At 41.8% G+C, this 21,882-nt stretch overlaps 2 protein-coding genes across 2 annotated transcripts in view; one reads left to right on the forward strand and one right to left on the reverse strand.

The window, feature by feature from the left end:
• The first annotated feature begins 6,909 nt into the window (after positions 1-6,909).
• The window catches only part of LOC108018973 (chondroadherin), a 34,468-nt gene continuing 19,495 nt past the window's right edge, over positions 6,910-21,882 (forward strand). The window contains exons 1-2 of the mRNA XM_036819920.3: positions 6,910-7,201; positions 7,687-8,006. The gene's annotated coding sequence lies outside the window, so the exon portion shown is untranslated. The remainder of the gene's footprint in view (positions 7,202-7,686; positions 8,007-21,882) is intronic.
• Positions 8,714-9,588, reverse strand: LOC108019021 (clumping factor A). The gene is made up of 2 exons (XM_017086634.4): positions 9,288-9,588; positions 8,714-9,235 (listed from the first exon to the last, which is right to left on the reverse strand). Exons 1-2 carry the CDS (start codon positions 9,472-9,474, stop codon positions 8,739-8,741), a joined length of 684 nt encoding a protein of 227 aa, XP_016942123.2. The 5' UTR covers positions 9,475-9,588; the 3' UTR covers positions 8,714-8,738.

Raw genomic sequence — 21,882 nt, forward strand, 5'->3', positions numbered from 1 at the left:
CATTGTCTCCTGACGAACTAAATTAGATTTCGGTTTGGCGAATCCCAGGGCCAAGACTTAGACCACCAGAAAACCACGCAGCGCAGTTTACACATAGAACAAAATGCTTTTAGAACTTTAGCTTGTTTACTATTACTTAGAAATATATACATCAAAAACATGGCCAGACTAAGGATTGTCATACCTCGTCCACCTCGAAATGTAATTCCCAATTTTATTTTGCGAAAATAGGTCTAAAAATAAATTTTTCTTAAAGTGATAAAGATCGTTAGTATGGGTCGCAAGCTGCCCAAACAGGCGGTCTTTCAGCCCCTTAATTTGGCTAAGCTACAATTTAAAAACCGCAAAAAGTGAATGTTTGACTAAAATCTAAATCCTTTTTCCGCCCTAACAATCAGTGCTTCGGCTGGCATTATGTCAATAAAGGTTAGAACAAGTTTGAGTTTTGTATTTTTAACAAAAATTTGAACCCTTTTTTTCGACATAAAAATTCAGTTTTTTGGCTGCCATAAGAAAAGTATAGGTCAGAATGAGGAATGTCATACCTCGTTGAGCTTGTTGTTTAATTTCCAATCGATTGGCATTCTAACCTGAAAATTTTTCATTTTTTGCCATTTTTCGAAAAAAAGTGATGCGACCCCTACAAAAAATGAGAAAATTGGTCAAAAAATAAATTTTCCTAAGAATGATGAGGATTGTTAGCATTTTAAGCAAGCTGTTCAAAACAGTCGGTCTTTTAGCTGTACGCCTTAATTTGGCTGAGCTACGATGGAAAAAGCGAAAAAAAAATTTCGCATTTTTGACAAAAATCTGAGTTTTGTATTTTTGACAAAAATTTGATCCCTTATTTTCGACATAAAAATTCAGTTTTTTGGCTGCCAAAACAAAAGTATTTGTCAGAATAAGGAATGTCATACCTCGCTGAGCTCGTTGCTTAATTTCCAATCGATTGGCGTTCTAACCTTAAAATTTTTCATTTTTTGCCATTTTTCGAAAAAAAGTGATGCAACCCCTACAAATATTGAGAAAATTGGTCAAAAAATAAATTTTCCAAAAAGTGATGAGGATCGTTAGCATTTTAAGCAAGCTGTTCAAAACAGTCGGTCTTTTAGCTGTACGCCTTAATTTGGCTGAGCTACGATGGAAAAAGCGAAAAAAATTTCGAATTTTTGACAAAAATCTGAGTTTTGTATTTTTGACAAAAATTTGATCCCTTCTTTTCGACATAAAAATTCAGTTTTTTGGCTGCCAAAACAAAAGTATTTGTCAGAATAAGGAATGTCATACCTCGCTGAGCTCGTTGCTTAATTTCCAATCGATTGGCGTTCTAACCTTAAAATTTTTCATTTTTTGCCATTTTTCGAAAAAAAATGATGCAACCCCTACAAAAAATGAGAAAATTGGTCAAAAAATAAATTTTCCAAAGAATGATGAGGATCGTTAGCATTTTAAGCAAGCTGTTCAAAACAGTCAGTCTTTTAGCTGTACGCCTTAATTTGACTGAACTACGATGGAAAAAGCGAAAAAAAATTTCGCATTTTTTACAAAAATCTGAGTTTTGCATTTTTGACAAAAATTTGAACCCTTTTTTCGACATATAAATGCAGTTTTTTGGCTGCTATAACAAAAGTATTTGTCAGAATAAGGAATGTCATACCTCGGTGAGCTCGTATTTTAATCGATTGACATTCAGATTATTTAATTAAATTACATATTCTTAAAGTGATAGGGTTCGTTAGCATAGGCAGCAAGAAAAAATCTAAAAAGTGTACCTTGACCAAAATCTAGAAAATTACTGTTCTGACTGGCACAACGTTAATGAAGGTCAGAATGAGTAATGTCATACCATTTTATTCCGAATGGATTGGTTTTCAGACCTGGAAATGTTAAATTTTGGCCATTTTTCGCAAAAATTCACTGTTTTGGATGGGATGTAAATGTAAATATAGGTCGGAGAGGTAGCTTTTGAATAGGAGTCGGTCTCGCTGGTTTTGAGTGTAGATGACATTGTCGCCGACTCCCTCAACTCGTAGCACGATCCACACATGTTCATCGCACGCACAGAGCCCGTGGCTCACGACTCCCTACTGCCAACCCATCCTTATCCACATCCCCAGCCCCATGTGAATGCTGCAGAGAATGGCGGAGGATAACCGAAGTGCATTGTAGACTTGTAGCTCCGGTCTCTGGTGGCTCCGAGGCTCCCAAACCCAGGCCCAAGCCCAATCCACAATCCACAGCCCACAAGCTACCCAGAGTGGTTAAAGGCTGCTTCTTTCGGCTCTCTCTCTCTGGGTCGGCCTTTAATTTTAAGACCAAAATAGCGAAATAACATGAAAGGCCACCCCACGAACGGCATGGAATGAAATGGAAACAATGCTCGAAATTATTATGCCCCAGCGCGACACCTCCTGCTCCTGCTCCTGCTTCACCTCCTGATCCTTCTCCTGCTCCTGGCTCTGCCCCCCCCCCCCATGTCATGCGGCTCCTCTTTAACTGCCATGGAAGAGAGTCCTCGAACTTTTGGCCCCGGCCAGACAATGATTCCTAATTCCAAATGATGGTCACGGGCAAGGAAGCGGTGTCTGCCTTCGAGATGGCTGCCTGTCTTTGCGCTCCAGACCAAGTTCCCTGGGCTAATTGAAGCCACTGAGTCACCGCAACTCGGTGAGGGTATGCAGTCTTTGACTTGGTCGTGCAGTTTCAGTTTTTCGGTTTCCAGTTTTCGGTGTTTCGGGTCCCTCTTTCTTTTCGGCTGCTTGTCTTCTCCACTGGCTGGCTGGCATTCCATTTCAATTTGTTGCAGTTACTTTAAACAATTACCAAGGCACACGAACAGCTGCAACAGAGAGGGGGCGGGGGCCAAAAAAAAATAAAGCGAACGGGTAGCAAGTGGTGACCCAAGTACCCCGGCTGGTGACCCAAACAGGTCGAGTTTTGTTCTTTTGAAAATGCATGCCCCAATATAATTTAATGACGAACAAGGACAGCGAGCCGAGAGCCCCTGCCTCTGTGTGTAAATCTGTAAATTTTATGCGACAATTGAGGCAAAAATGAAATTTGTTCCATCCGCAAAATGGGTAAAGATGCGCTCTGTGGTCGTGACCGTGGGGGGGGGTTGATGGGATGGCTTGATGATTTGATGAGGCGCCTTTCCAGATACCCAGATATCCAGATATCCTATAACCAATCCGGCAGCCCCCTTTCTACTCCTTTTTGTACGTAAACGTGGAATACAAATTGCACTCATTTTAGTTTCTCACGTTTGTTGCATGTTGAACATGACTGCAACGCGCACGCACACAAATTGACACACACATACCTAGGCACACACATGGACATGCCCCAAAAGGAGGTAGGCCTCGACCTCTGCTTAGTTCTGGGAAGAGATTCCCCCCCCCCCACCCGGAATCCTTCGTCCTCCATTCTCCTTTCTCGATTCCAGGACTCCCGACCGACCATGCCCGCAGCTTCGCCTGCTGCTCTGTTTTCCTGTCGCTTCATCGGCATGCGACAAACGGAAATGTTGCTTTTATGCTTTAAATATGGCAACTTTGTGGTGTCGACAGACACACTCTCACACTCAAATGGTGGCTTATAGATACCCTCACGCACACATTGCCGCAATCCAGCACTGGGAAAAAATATGCATTTGAGTACATGGAAAGATTCATCCATTAATGGCATTCACATTTGTCTTCTTTGGCTTATTTATTTTGAAGGCCCATTAGGCACTAGGGTCCTTATAATTCCCAAGTGTTTATTCCAGCACTGCTTGCATTTTCCATCCTATCCTCTCAATAAATGCGTATATAATTACACAGGAGAATCAATTTCTTGATTGGTTAATTAAGCACTTAATATTAAGCATAAATAGTAGACAACTGCCCAAAATAATTAAGGTGCTTTTATAATTCCCAAGTATTTGTTGCAACACTGCTTGTATTTTTACTAAATGAATGCTTAATGAACCACTCACTAAATGGGTATTTAAATACACAAAAAATTCTAATTTTTTAATTGGTTTATTAAGCATAATCGTACACAAATGGTCCAAAATAATGAAGCTGCTCTTATAATTCTCAAGTGTTTGATGCAGCACTGCTTGCATTTCAAAACCTAACCTCTAAATAAAGGGGTTTTCTTTATGTCCAAAAAAATATTTGAACCAAAAGCAGAATGAAAATGTAAGATTTGTATTCGAAGAGATCCAATACACTTTAGATCGAGTACAAGGTGGAACTATATTTCTTGGGCTAATCTCAAAGTTCCATTGATTTTTTCGAGTGCATTGACAGTCGTGTCGATTGCACGTCTTGCCTGGCCCTCATCCAGAGGCTAGCTGGGTACGCTGCCTATGCATCAGCCGCATCCCCCTCGTCCTTCGCACTTCGTCCTTTTCGTCCTGAGCTCCTCTTTTGTGTGACTCTATCACAGGGGCCACGAGTGTGTGTGTGTGTGTGTGTGAGCGAGTGTTTGAGCGATCGACCATGAAGCCTTCATTATTGCATTTCATGATTTTGCGGTTCTTTATGCTCGTTCCTTTACACTAGGCGGCGACACAAACAGGGAAAGCTTCTGCGGGAAAGATTGCTGGCGATGGGTGGGCGTGGTCGGGGCAGGACACTGGACGAGTAGCGTCTGCCATGTGCCATGTGCCATTTGCCATGTGTTTGGCCTGCCCGGGACTGGTGTCGACACTTTCACAACATCCACACATCGACACATCCACAAAGACATCAGAGTCAGGCCCAGGATATGGCTTTGCCCCTCGTCCTCCATTCATTCCCATCTCGAGAATCGACTCGCTCCTCGCTCCTCGCTCTTCGTATCCGTGTGCCTCATTCAAATTTTCAATATTTTCTATGTGTGCTGCCGGTCGTTATCACGCATTTCCTGCCATTTGCATCGACATCCACATGAACATATAGATCCACATCTACATCTGCATCTGCATATCCATTGCCATTGGCATTGGATTGGTAACGGGAATTGCAGCCGCAAGACACTGGCTACGTGGCCAGCAACCGACTTGACCAATTTGCCGCCCCTGCGGTTCCGGGTTGAGCGCATTAGGACATCGCACAGTGGGGCAAGTCCACACGGCATAACCGATCGTGGGGACCCTAACCAAATCGAACTACAAAGCAGCTATATGAACCCATATACCACTTTTGGCATGGGTTGAAGGTTAGGGGGTCAGCAGTTGGATAGGAGGGCAAACAGATGACACATCTCACATATTTAAAAAAGTATTTTAGGATCATATAATCAACATCAGCACATTATTTGAATGGAGAAGGACGCACATATTTGACGGTTTTCAAAAATTAAGGGTTACTCTTATATTATTAGCAATTCTTTTTATCATACATTTAAAAGATTTATATCAGTTAGTTAGTTACCTTTCGTTACCATTACTTTTAAAATTATATTCTTAAGCAATAGTAATTACGATAGATAATGTTTGTATTTTGAAACTAGGAGTTTATTTATTTGATTTTTAGTACATATATTTTTAATTTTAAAAATATTTTATTTTTCTTAAATAATTTTCTTTTAAGTAAATCTTTAAATTTAACTGTTGAAAAAGGTTTTTTGTTTGCGAGGCAATTGCAAAATAGCTTATATTGTGAGCTTCTTTAAATAGAACTTTATATTTTAAGATATCTATCTTATAAATGCCTTATGCCTTATATAATAGTACAAAATTTTATAAAATTCGAAACGTCTTGACAACCGACATAAAAAATAAAAAACATTTTTAAGTCAATTTTTTGGAAAGGCTATTATGAAAACCTTTTAAGAAATTAACAATATAGATAGTTTTAAACCAGTGTGCAAAGCATTGCATTAAGACTTGATTATAATTTATTAATTATTTAATGAAGAGCCTTAACCGGCGCTTCGTTCGCTCTGAAACCAATAATTCCTTAAGTGATCCTGATGCCATTACTCAAATTATCTCGGCTTTCGTACTGCAGCTGACCACATATTTTCGCACACCCATCGCAGCGGCCTTATGTCGCCTTGTGGCCCGCCTTATCGACCTGGTCAATGATCAGTGACAACTGGCTGTTGGCCATTGGCAACTGGCTTCCTATCTGCGACGGCGACTGTCCAGCTGACCTGGCCATAATCCGAGTGGCCGTATCCGCTGGGGAGCAACACAGCATCGCACTCGCCTGTTAATGCCACTGATTGCTAATAAATTGAAAACCATTTCAGCACGGTCCTGGCCGAAAGGCAATAGGTGGCAGAGGATTTGCAGTCGCTACTGAAGCCAGGAGGAAAAAGGGATTGGGAATCTGGTTGTGAATCGGAATCGGAATCGGAATCGCCAACGGAATCACAGTCGAAGCCCCTTGAATGAATATGCAAAAGCAGGGCAAACAGTGAATAAAATCAAAATAAAAACTCATTTATCAACACGCATGGCGCAGACGGAGGCAGTCCGTCCATCCATCCGTTGCCGTTTGTGGACAAATGTGGGGCTACCGGCGATGCTGTTGATGCCACGTGTTTGGCCAAAAGGGAAAAGGTCACAGAAGCGGGTTAAGCTGCTTTTTTTTTTCAAATAAAACGCAGAGCAGGTTAATACTCGTTTGTCGGGATGGCAGTGATGAAGGGAATCCTGTTAAGGGGTGGGGAGGGGGGGGATGAAACACCATCGCCTGGCCACGTGCGAACCATTCCGCTGGCGACCAACGACTGAAGAACTACTGCCAAACGACTGCCAACGATGAGAAACGACTGGCCCAACCGAGTGCCAACGAATCACACCCGATGCACGGCGAGCCGGAGCCGAAGGTCTCGATAGAGCCTCGGAATCGCATTCGCGAATCGCCGAGCCACACGATTGGCGACTCCTTCGACCTCGGTGGCCGTAATCCGTTCGCTGGATTCCTCGAATTAGTTGCGTGTGGTAGCTTGTTGACATCAGTACCGGGTACCGGATGCGGATGCGGACACGTGCGTGGCCCGCAAATCTCTCGCCAAATCTCGACAAGTCCTGACTTGACGCGACCCCCACAAGTTCATAGTTTAGAGTTCAGCGGTTGTTCAGTTGTTCTGCGTGAGAAGATCTACCATCATTTTTTTTTTCTCTGTCACTTTCTTAACTTGGTTTTTTTTTGGTTCTTTTTTTTTGGTTTTTTTTTGCCGGTACCCGTGGTGTGTGTGTTTTTGTTTTGAGTGCGAGGTGAGTGATTTTGTTGGTTTTTGTTTCGTTGCAAACGCTTTAAACGCTACACCTCAAACTAAGAGCAACAATCCGCATGGAGCCCGACTAAACCAATGCAAAAACCGTAGCTAAAACCAAACTAAACCGGGCTGATAGAACAGCATCAGTAGCTGGGCTAAAACCTCGGACTCCCGATTCCCGATCCCCGATGGTCGATGGCTGTTGGTTGCCCGTTCAGCTAGTTTTGTGGTCGCTTTGACGTGGTCGCGGGCAATTTGAAAGCCAACACCGAAACGCCGATTACTATAAGTGCAGTCGAATCGAAAAGGAGGCTGGGAAATGGGAACGGGAATGGAAATGGGAATGGTATTCCGAATCGGATTCAGAATCATCATCATCATCAGCAGACTGGCTGAACATTTCGCATTCGCTTTCCGCCTGATGTTGTATTTCATTTTCGCATTCGCATTCGCATTTTCTCATCCTTTGTCGTCGCTTTTTAGTTTTTAGTTGCCAGCAATTGCTGCTGCCAGTTTGCAATTAAAGACCAGCCCCCAATGCAAATGGCAAACAGTGAGGGGCTGTGGGACTTAAAGAACCATAACCGAGAGGCGAAATATTAAATACTAAATGCCAGCCGCCCAGGGATAGCCAGTTCAGTCCGCCTGTTGCCTGTCAGCATTTTGTTGAAGTTACTGCCCCAGTCGCAGTCACAATCGCAGTCACAGTCACAGTCGCAGTCACCGTCACAGCCATCACCATCAGGATCTGCATCTCCCTCAGGTGTCCTGAGCGACCATCCAGCCACTTTGAGTGTGAACAGGTGAGTGACAACGTGAAAAGAGACCCCAAAAGGGATCGCAGGTGGGGACTTGGCTATGGCAAAACTTTATGGCACCACCAAAAATTGAATAAATCAAGAATTTATCAGGATAACACCCTCTTCGCATTTAAATAAGATTTATTTATCTCTTAACCCCTTTAGGATAAAATGGTTTAGCACTTCATAATAGCAAACCATTTTAAATAAATAAAAAGTTTAGTGTGTTAAATAGTGCATAGAAATATAAACAGTTTTAAACATTAGCAGAGATTTTTTTTCTTCAAGATAAGTTATTTAAAACGTATTCATATTGTTGAAATGCTGAATTTATATTCGGGATCAGTCTTTCATTTTATTTAGTGCTTCTATGTATGATCAAAAATCTTTGGAGAACTTTTCGGGATACAAATAAAACACCATCACAGCACGATAATGAAAAGATTATGTTTATTTATACAATAAAGCTAGACTCTTTGTGCCGTGCGGGAGTCACACTTTCACCGCTTTAGGTGGCTTGTGGAGCTTATGCATAAAACACTGCATGTAAATTTGAATGAATACATGAATATGAGGCTAAAAATAATATGCCAAAGTGAATTGTCCCGACGGTTGGTTTCGAAAATAATAGCAATTATTTTAACTAGGGAAAATTAAAACACTTTTTCCCCTATGTGGGGTGACCATAAATAGTTTAGCCATAATGTTGATTGCCGCCAAATATCCCAAACAATTTTATTTAAAGCTTAAGTTGGTAGAAACGTGAAAACCGCCTGGAGGTGATAAATGGGAGGGAGCCAGGTCCTTAATTGCCTCGGGTTTCTCCTCGCTCTGTTGATCCTCATCCAGGAGGACGGTTGTCTCGCTGACGATCGGCAGGGTGTTCTCTGTACCTTCACTCTCATTGGGATTCTCGTCGTCCTCCTCGCTGAACATCAGCTGGTAGGGATTGTGCAGCCCGTACTCCAGGATGTCCTCCAGCTTGTCACTCTCCTTGGCCTCATCGGTGTCCTCTTCGCCGTCGGTTTCCGTTTCCATCTCCGTTTCCGAGTCACTTTCGCCCTCGCAGCAGAGGATCTCGTGGGCCAGCAGGGAGATGGTCTCCTCGCAGAAGATTTCCACCTCATCCTGGTCGTTGTCCGAATCTCCGGCCAGCGGACTGTACAGGTTAGTCTGAGGATCGCCAGTATCATCCACTTTGGCGTTCGCATCTGGATCGGATGTGCTGTTGGCTGGAAATGGGATTAGATATTTTAGAACTCGAAATCCTATCGGCATCAGTACCATCAGCTTCGCTATCCGTTTCCCCAGAGCTGGTTGGCTGCTCACTGCCACAGCCACTGCTACTCGATGGCTCTGCATCCTCGTTCAAGGAAATGGCGCCCAACGTGGGGCCCTCCGTTGCCACAGCCATTTCCATCTGGGTCCTGGAGGAGCAGTCCCGCTTCGACTTGGCAGCATTGCCGGCCATCTTCTCTAGCTCTGCATACGCTCCTATATCTATATATGCTATATGTCTCCGGACTGACTATCCTGGACTGCCTCCCGTTGAGATTCCCAACTTGTTACTATGCGTGCTGGAAATGCTTTGCCCGGCAAACTGGGATTGGTTTTCGTTTGGTTTGGCTTGGTTTTTAGGGTTCGAGATGGGAGCAGGAAACTATGCTGCCGGCACGTAATGTCCTGGGCGCTTCCTCCAAGGACGGCGAATTAAATTTTATGCCAACTGCATTGCCCTTAAAGGCGATGGCAAAGGTCCTCGAAACGGAAAGCGCCACGGAGACAGGGCCAAGATGGAGTCGTAGTCGTAGTAGTCGGGGACCGGCTAACTGCGGAATCGTCACAGGCCGCAGGCCGCGCTCCACATGCACACTAAAACTGCCAAAAGGACATACACAGGACACACACAGGACACACACACACTCGTGCGAGGACGCGTTCACGAACTGGCTACCGCAGCAAAGTTACATTTGAAATTTTATTTCCATGGCCGGGGCTAAAAATGCAACAAATAACAAGAAAGGAAGCTGAACTCGGCTAGCCGAAGTTTATATACCCTTGCAGCCAAACCTATTAAAATATTAATACAGAAGCCTTATAGATCGTATAACTGAAGCTGATTTGTTAAATAGAAGATAGTTCCTATATCAGATACATGTAGGATTTTTTCGGACAATTCTTTTAAAACTAAAAATAAAGTTATATTTAAAGTTTATATTTTTCAGACAATGTGTGTATATTATTCTATGACATTCTTAAACATTAAAGAGTGGAAGCCAACATGTCCAAAACCAATGAAATTATTCTTTTTTTCAATAATTTTTCGATTGTTCCTATGACAGCTATGTATGATACATATAAGATATAGTCGTTGGATTTGTATAAAATACAAATCGTAACTCTGAAATAATTAAAAGTTCTATGGGTCAGGGTAGAAAAGACAAAAACAAAGGTAGATCACTATTTTTTGTATTAGTAGTCCGATTGTTCCCATGGGAGCTACTGGTTATCCAGCCCGTTCCGAATTGTATACTTTCTGGAAGACAGAAACAAATTGACATGCGAACAGATGGACATGGCTCGACTGACTCGGCTGTTGATGCTGATTAAGGATTAAGGAAATATCTGCTGATCTGCGTTGCAACGTTTCTGACTGAAGTTATAATGCCATCTGTTAGGGTATAGAAGCGAGCAACATAGTAGTTTCCTCTGACCCGGTTCCCTCTGCAGAGTCAGGAGTCGTTATCATTGTATTACTCTCATCTGGGCCAGACGACACGCCTCCTCCGCCTCCTTAGTTCCCTGGTCCTGCCCTTCGTACCTCATCCCAATGCAGGAACTTCCGGTGGGGGAATGGAGGTCTCGACCGCAGCATAGCTAGCAAGCCACTTAATAGGATAGGCACAAATTACCAGACAGCAAACGGGGCTTAAATAAAATTCATAAATTGATATAAATTATTATGAGAGTAATTATCGTATCGATGGCGGCAAGAGTACATTTAATTCAATTCCTCGTTTTTCACCTCAAAACTTTTTTCAGGGGGACTAAAGTGAGCGCTCACGAGTTAATTAATATTTGCCCATTTATTTTAGTTATTTATTCCTTGAACAGTGTTTACATTTGTTTTATTGGAAATAAAAAGAGTGTACAAACTAGATGAACTAGAATTAAAGTAGCTATTTTTTTTACGAAGCAATATTATTAGTCTCCATTAAAATATTCCACTTAGTTTAAAATCATTCAAGTATGTAGTTTTTCTTAGAGGATCATCAGTGAAATAATAGAGTTCATTATGCTACTTGTACAATAAAAAAAAAACAATACTTAAGACAAGTTTAATTTGGGTTCTCTTATATTAAAAATAAATGTATATATGATTGATAAACTTTTATTTAAATAAACCCTCTATTTAAATACTGTTTCATTAGTAGGTGATAATTTTTGAAGTTGTTTATTCGTTTCACTTTAATATCATTAGGTGGGAAATGGTGACCCCGACTCAACTAATATACCCCTTGGGTGAAATGCACTGGCTCTGAACTTTCGCCAGTTCCCATTTCCATTTTCACTCGCATTCCCTTGACCCAGGACACAGCCAGGACTCAGCCAGGACCCAGTTAGGACCTAGCCAGGACCACTTTGGCGAACCACAATTTAATTTCTGTTTTGGTCTCGGTGCAGTTTTTTGCAGCAGTTCAGTAGTTCAGCTGTTTCGCTTTCTTCTGTCTGTTGCTAGGCCTTCCGGTCGTCAGAGGCAGTCGTTTTGTGGTGCGTCTCTGGTCGGCATTGTGTCGCCTGAAATTCCCTGGCCCAGAATCCAGTTCCATTTCGTCCTCCTTCTCCTTCTCCGGCAATATCCAGCTTAAAGCCGTAATCAGAGGCAAGGGGGAAGAATGGAGCTCACTGCGTTAACGAACATAATAACCCTTTTCTCTCTAATTACACACCAAATTTACTACAAACGAGCAATAAAAATCATCCAAGCAAAATCTCTGCTCCGGCCACAGAGAAACGCAGAAAAACCCAACCCCCCACGCTAAGTAACCCACCAGCAAAACCCACTGGAGGAACCCTTTCCATTTGCCGCGTTCGCAGCGCTTAAATGCAAATGCTTTTTTCCCATGCACAGCACAAAAAACATTAACAACAATGACAATAAATGAAAGACATTAATGCTAAGCGATCCGCAACTCGTTCCCACCACTCCACATCCACATCCACATCCACATCCACATCCCGAAAGTAATGGGAATGGGAGCTCGACGTTGACGACGATTGGCGACAGTGACAGGCTTCCCGAGAGCGAAAGTGGGAGCCCGGGGTCCTCGACAGTCAATGAAATAAAATTAAACAATTATGGAAAAAGGCTCTGCACAGAGAACAAAAATTCATAGGATACTATGATCAATTATATGAAATTTAGTATCAATTTGATATGTGCCAGCTTGCTTCTTGCTCGTTTTTTCTCTATTTCGGGGAGTTTAGTATGCTTACCCAGAGTAGTTTTAGATGCTATCTCACTCTTTTGTATCCGTTTGGACCTCCGAAAATATTCAAAGAGAGGATTTCCAAGAAATACCATAAAATTATAATTGATAATCATACCATGCAAATATCAAAGGATCCATACTTGTTCTTTTTTCCGTGTGGATTCCTTTCATAATGGGCAATGTGTGAAGGTCCTTGACGGATTTAATTTTGGAATGTTCCATTGTTCCCGCTCTCCTGTCGAAAGTCAGTCGAATACCCCTTGTATTCCCGTAATTATTCGATGTTGTGCTCTCTCATTTACCCATATATCTGGCATATCTCTTCATCTATTGCTGTAACCGGTAACTTCCACTTAAACCTCACTCATTCACTCACAGCGACGACAGTGGGGAAAATTTTACGCGACGTAATCGTAATATGATTATCGTGCCACATAATCCCCTCATCCGCATCCGCAAACCCATTTCCCTTTGTGAGTGTATGTGTGTGTGTGTGGGTATGCGTTAAATAACTTCCTTCCGGTGGCGACAACATCCAGCCACCAAGCGACTTCGTGTCGGGACATCCGCTTCCGTTGAATGATGCCGCAGAAATGCTCCAAATCTCATATCATCATTTACGCAGTAATTTTTAGAAGCCAACTGGATGATGAGGCCGGCTGTCCCCACTCCCCGTCGTTGGAATTATCCAATTCAACCGCAGGACAAGGACACTTTGGCCTCAGTCAAAAGGCAACTGCAGCACCCATTTACCAGTTCCCAGGATCTAGAGCCCAGTTCCCACTACCCACTTCCCAGTACCCAGTTCCCCAGTATCCAGCATAATAAACAAAGCTTCAGCTCGCAACTCATGCGAGTCAACTTCCACCGACGACTGCGTGTTGAGGGCACGTCCATCCGGTGGAGGAGGAGCAGGAGCGGCAGCAGGTCCTGGCTCTGGGTCTAGGGGGCTTTTTCTGCTCTCCGAGTGTCCTTATTTTAATCTCGACACAAGTTAACAGCATTGTTGGCAGCCGCGTGCCATCCGTGAGCTTCGCCGAGTCCTTCGTCCTTCGTCCTGCTGCTCTAACTCAACATAATGCGCACAGCTCGCTCGGTATTCATCCTAACCGCATCGCATCGCATCGCATCGCAGCTCCTTTCGGGGGACCTTCCTATCTCTCCCCCCCCCATTCCACACCCCTCGAAAAAGGACTATCCCTAGTTTCAGTTTCAGCTACCGGATTCCCCTCCTCGGCCTCATCCACATCCTTGTCATTAGCAGTTAGCATTCAGACGTCGTCGTCGTCTCCTTCGTTGCCTGTCGCCTGCCGTTCATAATGTTATGATGGCTAAAAGCTAATTGCGTTTGTCTGTGTTAGTTGGTGACATTTGGCCTCCTCATCGTCCTTGCCCCGCCCCCCCATCTACGCCCCAGTACGCCCACTTCCATTGCCCTCTCGTCTCCGGCGTCGACGTGGCGGCATTAAGTGTCACTGGAGTGCGTGATCCTTGTAAGTCGTCTAGTTACACATGTTTTTATAACCTGTTTTCCAGGAGTACCCTGTTGTCCCAGCACCGCCGGCACCCCGGGTGGATTAGTTGGGGGCTAAGCAAGCATTTTGATTTAAGGGGCTTCGCTAAAGGGTTTCACATCTCCGGGTAAACACAAAGGAGCGAGCTGCCAGCAAAGTCAGAAAGGAGGTTTCCTAAGTAATTTAAATAAATCATGTTGTCATACAGTGCTTTAATATGTTCTTGTTATGTTACTTATAAGGAGTTACTAAGAAGAAGAATTCTTAATCTTTATAAGAATTTAAGACTCTTCGATTCTAAAAGTGAGACAAGGAAGATCCAATCTAAAATTCTCAAAGTGGAGATAAAGAGATACAGACTACTTTAATCTACTTCAAATTCTCTTCGTCTCAAAAAAAATTCGAGAGCACTTATGTCTTGATTTCAAGAACATTTTTTCACAAATTCAAATAGTTTGATCTTGACTTTTTTCCGTTCTTATTATTCTGGGTGCACTCCTATAAGTTCCCTCTTATAAGTACTTCTTAACAGTTCCTCTTAGATTATGCATTAATTTCTTAATAGAGTATTTATTTTAAAAACCACCTTTGTAATTACTGGATATTTTACTGTCGAGTTCCACTCGAATATCGCTGGAGCTGCGGAAGTCCCTTTTGTTTTCGCCAACGTCATCGCCATCGTCATCGTCTTTGTAGTTAAAGTTAGACTGTGGGCTTTCCCAGGAAGTCCTTGCCTGTATCCTAGGCGTGTCCTTGGTGGCCCGATCAACTTATTGTGGTGTCATCCAACTGCTCGATTGTGCGAGTCAGTCGGCTCGAATCAATTCGATTCGAATTGAATCGCTTAATCAGCTGGACCAAAGGCCCCATGACTTCACCTGTCAAGATGCCAGCGAGGATAGGACAGGACTCGCCCGCTTATGGCTGACAAATCACCAAGTGAGTCCGGCGAGTTGACAATAAGAAGTGTCATCATTAACGAACATCGGCCCGGCAAACATTTATCAATGGCAAACAGAACAGTCGGGCGGACGAGCAAACAATCAAACAAACAAACAGCAGGCAGGCGAACTGGCAAACAAATGATGAGGCCAAAAGCGAAGGCGTCGGGAAGTTTGGCAAATTAAATCGGTGCTTAAAATATACCGGGTGGTACGGTGATTGGGGGGGGTGGCTTAAACAAAGGACAGGGCAGGATGTGGTGTGGATAACCGCAGTTGGGACTGAATCCTCTTGGGGATGCCCTCAACCGTTTTGTTTCCCATCATCCGACGAAATCAAGCAAATCGTATTAAATAACAGTTAATTACAAATACACACGAGCCGGGCCAAGGACCCAGATTGGCGCCAGGACAAAACCCAGGCTGCTCCGCTCATCCGGTGACCCACTGCCACCCACTAACAGCCAGCCACTAACCACCACCACCACCACCGCCCACTTACCATCCCATCCCATCCCATCTCCATCTACATCCCCCCTGCTGTGGCAAAGTGTTTTCCTAGGGCGCTCGGTTTGGGGTCAAAGCCAAATGGTTGATGCTGAATTAATTAATGATTCACTTGAATGATTGATTATTTGACTAAATGATTGAATTATGCGATCGACCCAACCCCACTGTGTGCTCCAGCCGCAGCGAAAGAAGCCAAATTCTGTTGTAACCTTTGACCTTTGCCCAATTATTTAGCCAGAAACGGCAATAAACACGCCCACACATCTTTTCACTTATGTGAGGAAGGGGCCTTTCGATTCACACGCCCACAGCGGACAGCCAAAAGCCAGAAAATATGCCAACAAGTCGGGGCTTAGTCCTGTCTTTTGATTTTTTTTATTTTTTTTTAGAGGGAGGAAGAGGAGGTATTCAGACAAATTTATCAAAGTCATTGATTGTTCAAGGGTTAAACTGAACAATGAGTAAGGGGCATTTTGGCAATTAGCCGTATATAAGTGGAATTTTTATAGCTCTCCAAGCTTAAGAATAGTGATAAGAAAATTTGCTAGATATGATTTTTTTTATGTTAAGACTAACAATTGAACTTGTAGTACTACTGACAGGACAATCAATAGTCAAGTCAAAGTTTAATATAATTGCAATAGTCTTAAAGTCCTTGTGACTTGCTTGATCATTGACTGACTGAATTTATATTAAAAAGTCAGGGCAAACTAAACGTTATATAATATAAAAATTCATAAAATGCTGTTATTTATTCCTTAGGTTACCAAGACTTTTTTAAACGAATCCGATTAGTTGGCAAAAAATCATGCAAGTGTCACAAGGCCTTAAACAATTTGAACTCAAATAAATTCCAAATATTTTTAAGTAGATGGATTTACAATGGTCTAATCCTAATAATCTGAAATTTGTACGTATGGCTAAGAAATTCTTTTGAAGACGATGAAGTCATGTTTAGTACATACAAATACAGTCCATTCGTTAAATGTTCAACTAGTTAACTCTTTTATAAGAGGGCAGTTAATTGGGGATTGATGATCTTGTTTAAATGCAGAATTTCTGATCATAAATACTATAGAATATTCTGTATATCAAGGTAACGATCCAGGGAACATTTCGTCATTCCGTGGGATACAAACATTTTATTTATCATTCTCTGATTTCCTTAAACTATCTCATGTTGTTTATATGGTTTTGATGTCCTATCATAAGGAGGTCTTTAAAATCACCTGAAACATTTTGGTGATCCACCAGCCAAAAGGCAAACTAAGCCCTCTTTGGGCAGATTTTGGCTGACATGGTGGGAGGTCACGCACTTGGCTTTCAGGAGAATATGGCCAAGATAAGATGCTTAGACAAAGGTCTCAGTCGCCGTGTCTCCGGGGCAGAGGAGGATTTTGGAGGCTTGGCAGTGTCGTTGACAGCCACAAATTTTGGCCTGCCAAAGCCTTTGGAGGAGTGCTACGAAGGAGGAGGAGGACAAGGGGGTCGTCCCCCCAGACAAGTCTGAGCCATTTTTGGGGGCCAAAGGCTGTCTGGGGGCGTCTTGTGCATCTGGTTCTCGTTGCGGAGGAGCTGTGGGAAATCCCAGACGCTCGAAAGTAGTCGCAGGCGTCTAACAGTTTGCTCAAATATATTCCTACATTTATGCGAATTTCTGGATGCAATTTTTGGAGGGGGGCGGGGGCGAGGCTTCTGTGGTTTTGTTATCCGGTCAGTTTAGCTGTGACCAGGTAGTATCTACCACACCCCCTTGGCCTTATCAAACTGCTCATCATCATTGCTCGCTCATTGTCCTCGGTCGAGTCACCGTTTTTAACTGCCGGGTCTTGGTTAACAAACATCCCATAATTTGATTAGTGACATTCTGCACAGGCATTTGGGTGAAAAGATAAGGAATGCACACACCAGCACACACACATGGCAATTGGACACTGGATAGTGGATACTGGATACTGGATAGTGGACACTGGACACTGGACACTGCCTGGCAAATGGCCAAAGTTGCAATTAAATTAAAGGATGCGTCGGACTCGTTTAGCCACCTTGCCAGGAATGTAGCAGATTGCCAGTTGCACATGGAACATGGAAGGGGAATGGGAATGGGAATGGGAAGGGGAAGCGGAAGAGGATGTGGATCTGAAACAAGAACTGAACCGGTGCACTGGCAGTCGATCATTAATGAAGTGTCCTCCGGGCCAGGACATGGCAATTTAAAGAGCTGCAACCGCAGAGCAGAGCAGAGCAGCCGGCTTCCTAATGCGTTGACCTCCCGGTGACTCCTCGGTGACTCCTCGGTGCCTCCAATGCGTGTGTCCCCCCCCCCTGAGGTCTCTGGAGTATTCCCCATGGGTCCGAGGACGATTCCGAGCATCTAATAGTCACCCCACCACTCACCAACCCCCATTCTATATTCCCAGTGTGCCGGCAATTGAATGGAGGACCTCCTCTCCTTGGAGGACTACATCCTGCGTCCTCTTCCCTTTGCGCAAATAATTCCATTTACTGGCTTCTTTTTATCACTTATCCAGCTAAAGATGTTTGTTTTATTCGCCTGCGTTTTTTATTTATTTCCTATTTATTTTCTCCTCCATCTTGTTGCAGCTGCCACAGTTTGCTGGGCGGTGAGTTATGACCCTCACTGTGCTTAACATTGCAGGAATTGGAGGAATTAGCAGTGGCCCGGACAGAACTGAAGATAACTTCTCCATTTTAGACCCCAACTCCCAAGCAAACCCTTTGGAAATTGCAGCATTTATGAATCAGTTGTAACTACAGCTATATCGATGCTTTCAAATACCAATGAACATGATTTCAGAACTAGACTTTTAAAGGCAAAACTTGGCAAAGGCCTCAAGTATTCCTGGCTTTCAAAACATTAAAGTCCTGCCTGGTCTTTAAAACCATTTTTACCCCATTTGTAGCCAGGACATGACTGAAAGGGCAAACCAACAACCAAACAAAACTTATTGCTTTTCGAAGTCCATTGCAAGGACTTGGAAATCTTCGTGTATACGTGTACAATTTTGCATTACTTAGCTTAGAATGTTAGTCGTTCACACTTAAGTAAAGGTTATTTCATATACCCAATCAAAACTTACCATGGGGGTTAAATTTGTATTTGTATTAAACGAACCGATGGTAAAGCAGTAAAACAGCAACTCACAATAGTGTTTATTGGGAAATCGATTCAATTCACTCTGTTAACTGGTGTAAAATGCAAAAGGTATTCGAATGCAACGAGCGTAATTGAAATTGTGGCCTATGAATATTACAAGGCCATGACCTACGATACTTCCAAGTAACTTTCAAAGTTTTCCTCCAACAAACAAACAAAAAAAAATAAATGGCATTTGGCAGTTGGTTATCGCAGTAGTTTAACCCAAAATAATCCTTCACTGGGTTGGCCAAAAAGAAAACTCTCGAGTGCCGGCAGTTAAAAACCAGGTGAAAATGACCACCCAAAGGAAAAAAGGGGGCGGGAAATTTAAGGAGAGTGTAAATTGAAATTTTATTTATTTATTTTGAAATTTTGATTTTGATTTTGATTTTCATCTTTGGTTTATTCATTGGCACATGTTTGCATTCATTCAGGGGCCAGCTGCACTGATTGCTTTCGTTTTGATTTCAATTTGCGGATTTAGTTTTTGATTTTTAATAACCTGCATTCGAATGACCCGGCCACTAATCGCACTACCCATCCAAATTGATTTACTCTTTTGGCCATGTTTTCTTGTCACTCCTGTTTTATAATAGCCGAACTGTTTTGCCAAAATGTGTCTTTAAAAAAATATGTTGCCTGAGTAGACGTTTGTGCTTTTTAATCACAGTTGTGTTTCATAAAAGCGGGTTTTATTTGGGTTTCGATATATTTGAGTTGGCTTCAAGAGCTCCCACTGAGTAATATTAGAAAACATATGTGTACTTGCATTTTAAAAGATCTATCCGATCACTTCTTCTAGAAATAACAAAGTATAACAAGTATCTAAGGGTATATAAGATATATATCCAATCTATAAGAATTTCATTAACAATATTTTATTAGTTAATAATAAGATAATTTATATTTCACTTGAGATACATTATTTAGGTTGTCCACAAATTTGCTAAAAATAAACAGGGGTGGTCAAAAGTATTTACTTAAAACAAAAGTTAAATATACTCATAATTTGAACTTACTTCAAGTACATTTTGGCATCATTCAGTACTTATTGAAAATGCTGAATTTTTGTGTAAATCTACTTTTTAAACTTTTTTCCACGGCTTGAAACTACAATTTTGTGATGCTTAAAGTTTCTCTAAACAAAACTAATAGTAACTGCAAAAAGAATTTTTTAAAAATCGTTTTGCTTATATTTTTTATGATTTTTTGAATGTGACTTAGTCAAAAGAAAGTAGTATGAAAAAGATAAAAATATGAATTGAATGCAATTTTCTAAACATTTTCAATTAAACGTTTTTTTAAGGTTTTTCTTTTATTTAAAGAGGCAACACATTTTCTAATGTGAAAATATATTCAATCTTAATTATATTATATTACTAATTTAATTCTTTAGTTCAAGTAAACCCTAAACAAATGGATAGAAAGAAGTAAGGAGCATATGCCTGAAAATTTAGGCTTATGTATAATATAAACGAAAGCAGAATACTTTATCTAACATGTCCTAACATAGTGACTTAAATGATAAAAATATTTTCAGCAGCTTTAAAAAAATGCTAAATTGGTAATAGTTCAGCTTTCTGTCTGGACCTTGGTTCACCCTGTGTAAATGAAATAAAATGCCTAATGAAATTGATTGATTAGCTGCACAGGGCAGACGATGTCGTCATCAATGGGCCTTGAAGGGGAGGGGGGTTGGGGGTATCCTGCAGAAGGTCCTTCCGGAGTCCTGGTGGCCGCATATTCCACATGCTTATTTAAAGGCATTGATGTCCCGGCTTGATTCCTGCTCCAAGTGGATGCTAAGCCATATCGCAGACTCCCATGCTGAGCTCGTCCTTCTGAGTTCCTTCTGCCACATTTGCGATTCCTTTTGCCATTGTCCTGATGCCACATATGTACACGTGAGTAGATAGAACTCACTTACGATGGATCCGATGGAGTCCTGGTCCAAGTCCTGGCTGCCTTTGCCTTTGCCATCCTGCCGTCGTCTGCTTACACAATTGTCTGTACATTATTTGAGTTTGTGCTGGCATTTGTTATTTTGCTTTATCCTTTTAGATGAAGGCAACGCAAAGTAATGCGATTGCATGGGACGGGAACAGATTCAGACAAAAAGCGAGATAGAGACGGGGATAGGTAGAGATATAGAGATAGATATAGAGACACGGAAAGAGACGGCGATGGCAAGTCGCGAGTCCTTTTTTTTGCAACTGACAACTGCACTTGCCGAAAAGGTAGCCAGGAATCTGGTAAAAAATGTATGTATTTATCGCCAGCAAGTGGCAAACAAATCCCCGCCATTCTTGTGCGATTTTCCAAAATAGGCAAAAGAACCGTCTGTAAGTTGAGAAAGACAAATATCTCGCGCTCTACTTCCCACGGAAAAAGTCAATTTTTTTTTTGCCAAACTAAAGCGGTTTAATCGAAAAGCAAACGGATTTGTTTTGTGACAATAAAATGGTATTTTGAGGGCTAAACTATATATTTTTTAAAAATTATAAACAAGTAAATTATCATGAAACAAACGCTTAATAAATGTTGATATATATTTTCATTCAACATTAAAAATGTGGCTTTCAAATAGATTTCCTCTTTAATAGTTCTTATATTTAGTCATTAGCAAATTGCCTGCCTATAAAAGAATGTTTAAAGCAAGATGATCAAAAATTGTGTAATATTTAAAGTCATACATACATACGTATGTTTTTAATTGATAGAAGAAGAAATCCTCTTTCCAAATTAAATATTTTAAGAAAGATAATTGTCAATTTTATAATATTTCAAGGCATTTATTTGTGATTAAATTTACTTTTAATAGCTAATATTCCTATGCTCCTAGGTGTTTTTATGGGGAATTTATTTAAGTAACTAATTTTTTAATGATTTCACCTGTGATTTAATTTTGTTTTTTTTTATTGATAGGTGCACAAATATTTTTAATAATTAATTTAATAACTTTGTAATGCTTGTGATCTAATTTAGGGGTGCACAAATCCCTTTCACAATTCATTTGAAGCTGCTAAGTGAACTGAAAGGCACTACTTTGTATCTCGCTCAATGAGCCTTATTTAAAAGTAGCTAGCTAGAATTTCGAAAATCCCCCCCAAGCTTGTGCTTGCAAATGCATCTGTGAATTACATTAGTCAAGGCATCTCAGAAACACCATCTTTCCCAGCGTATTCCCGGCTTTCCCGGCTTTCCCAGCTTTCCCAGCTTTTCCACAGCGCCTTTTGCATTTCGCTTGACCTGCTTTGTTGG

The sequence above is a fragment of the Drosophila suzukii genome, chromosome X, assembly GCF_043229965.1.
Source record: "Drosophila suzukii chromosome X, CBGP_Dsuzu_IsoJpt1.0, whole genome shotgun sequence".
NCBI lineage: Eukaryota > Metazoa > Arthropoda > Insecta > Diptera > Drosophilidae > Drosophila > Drosophila suzukii.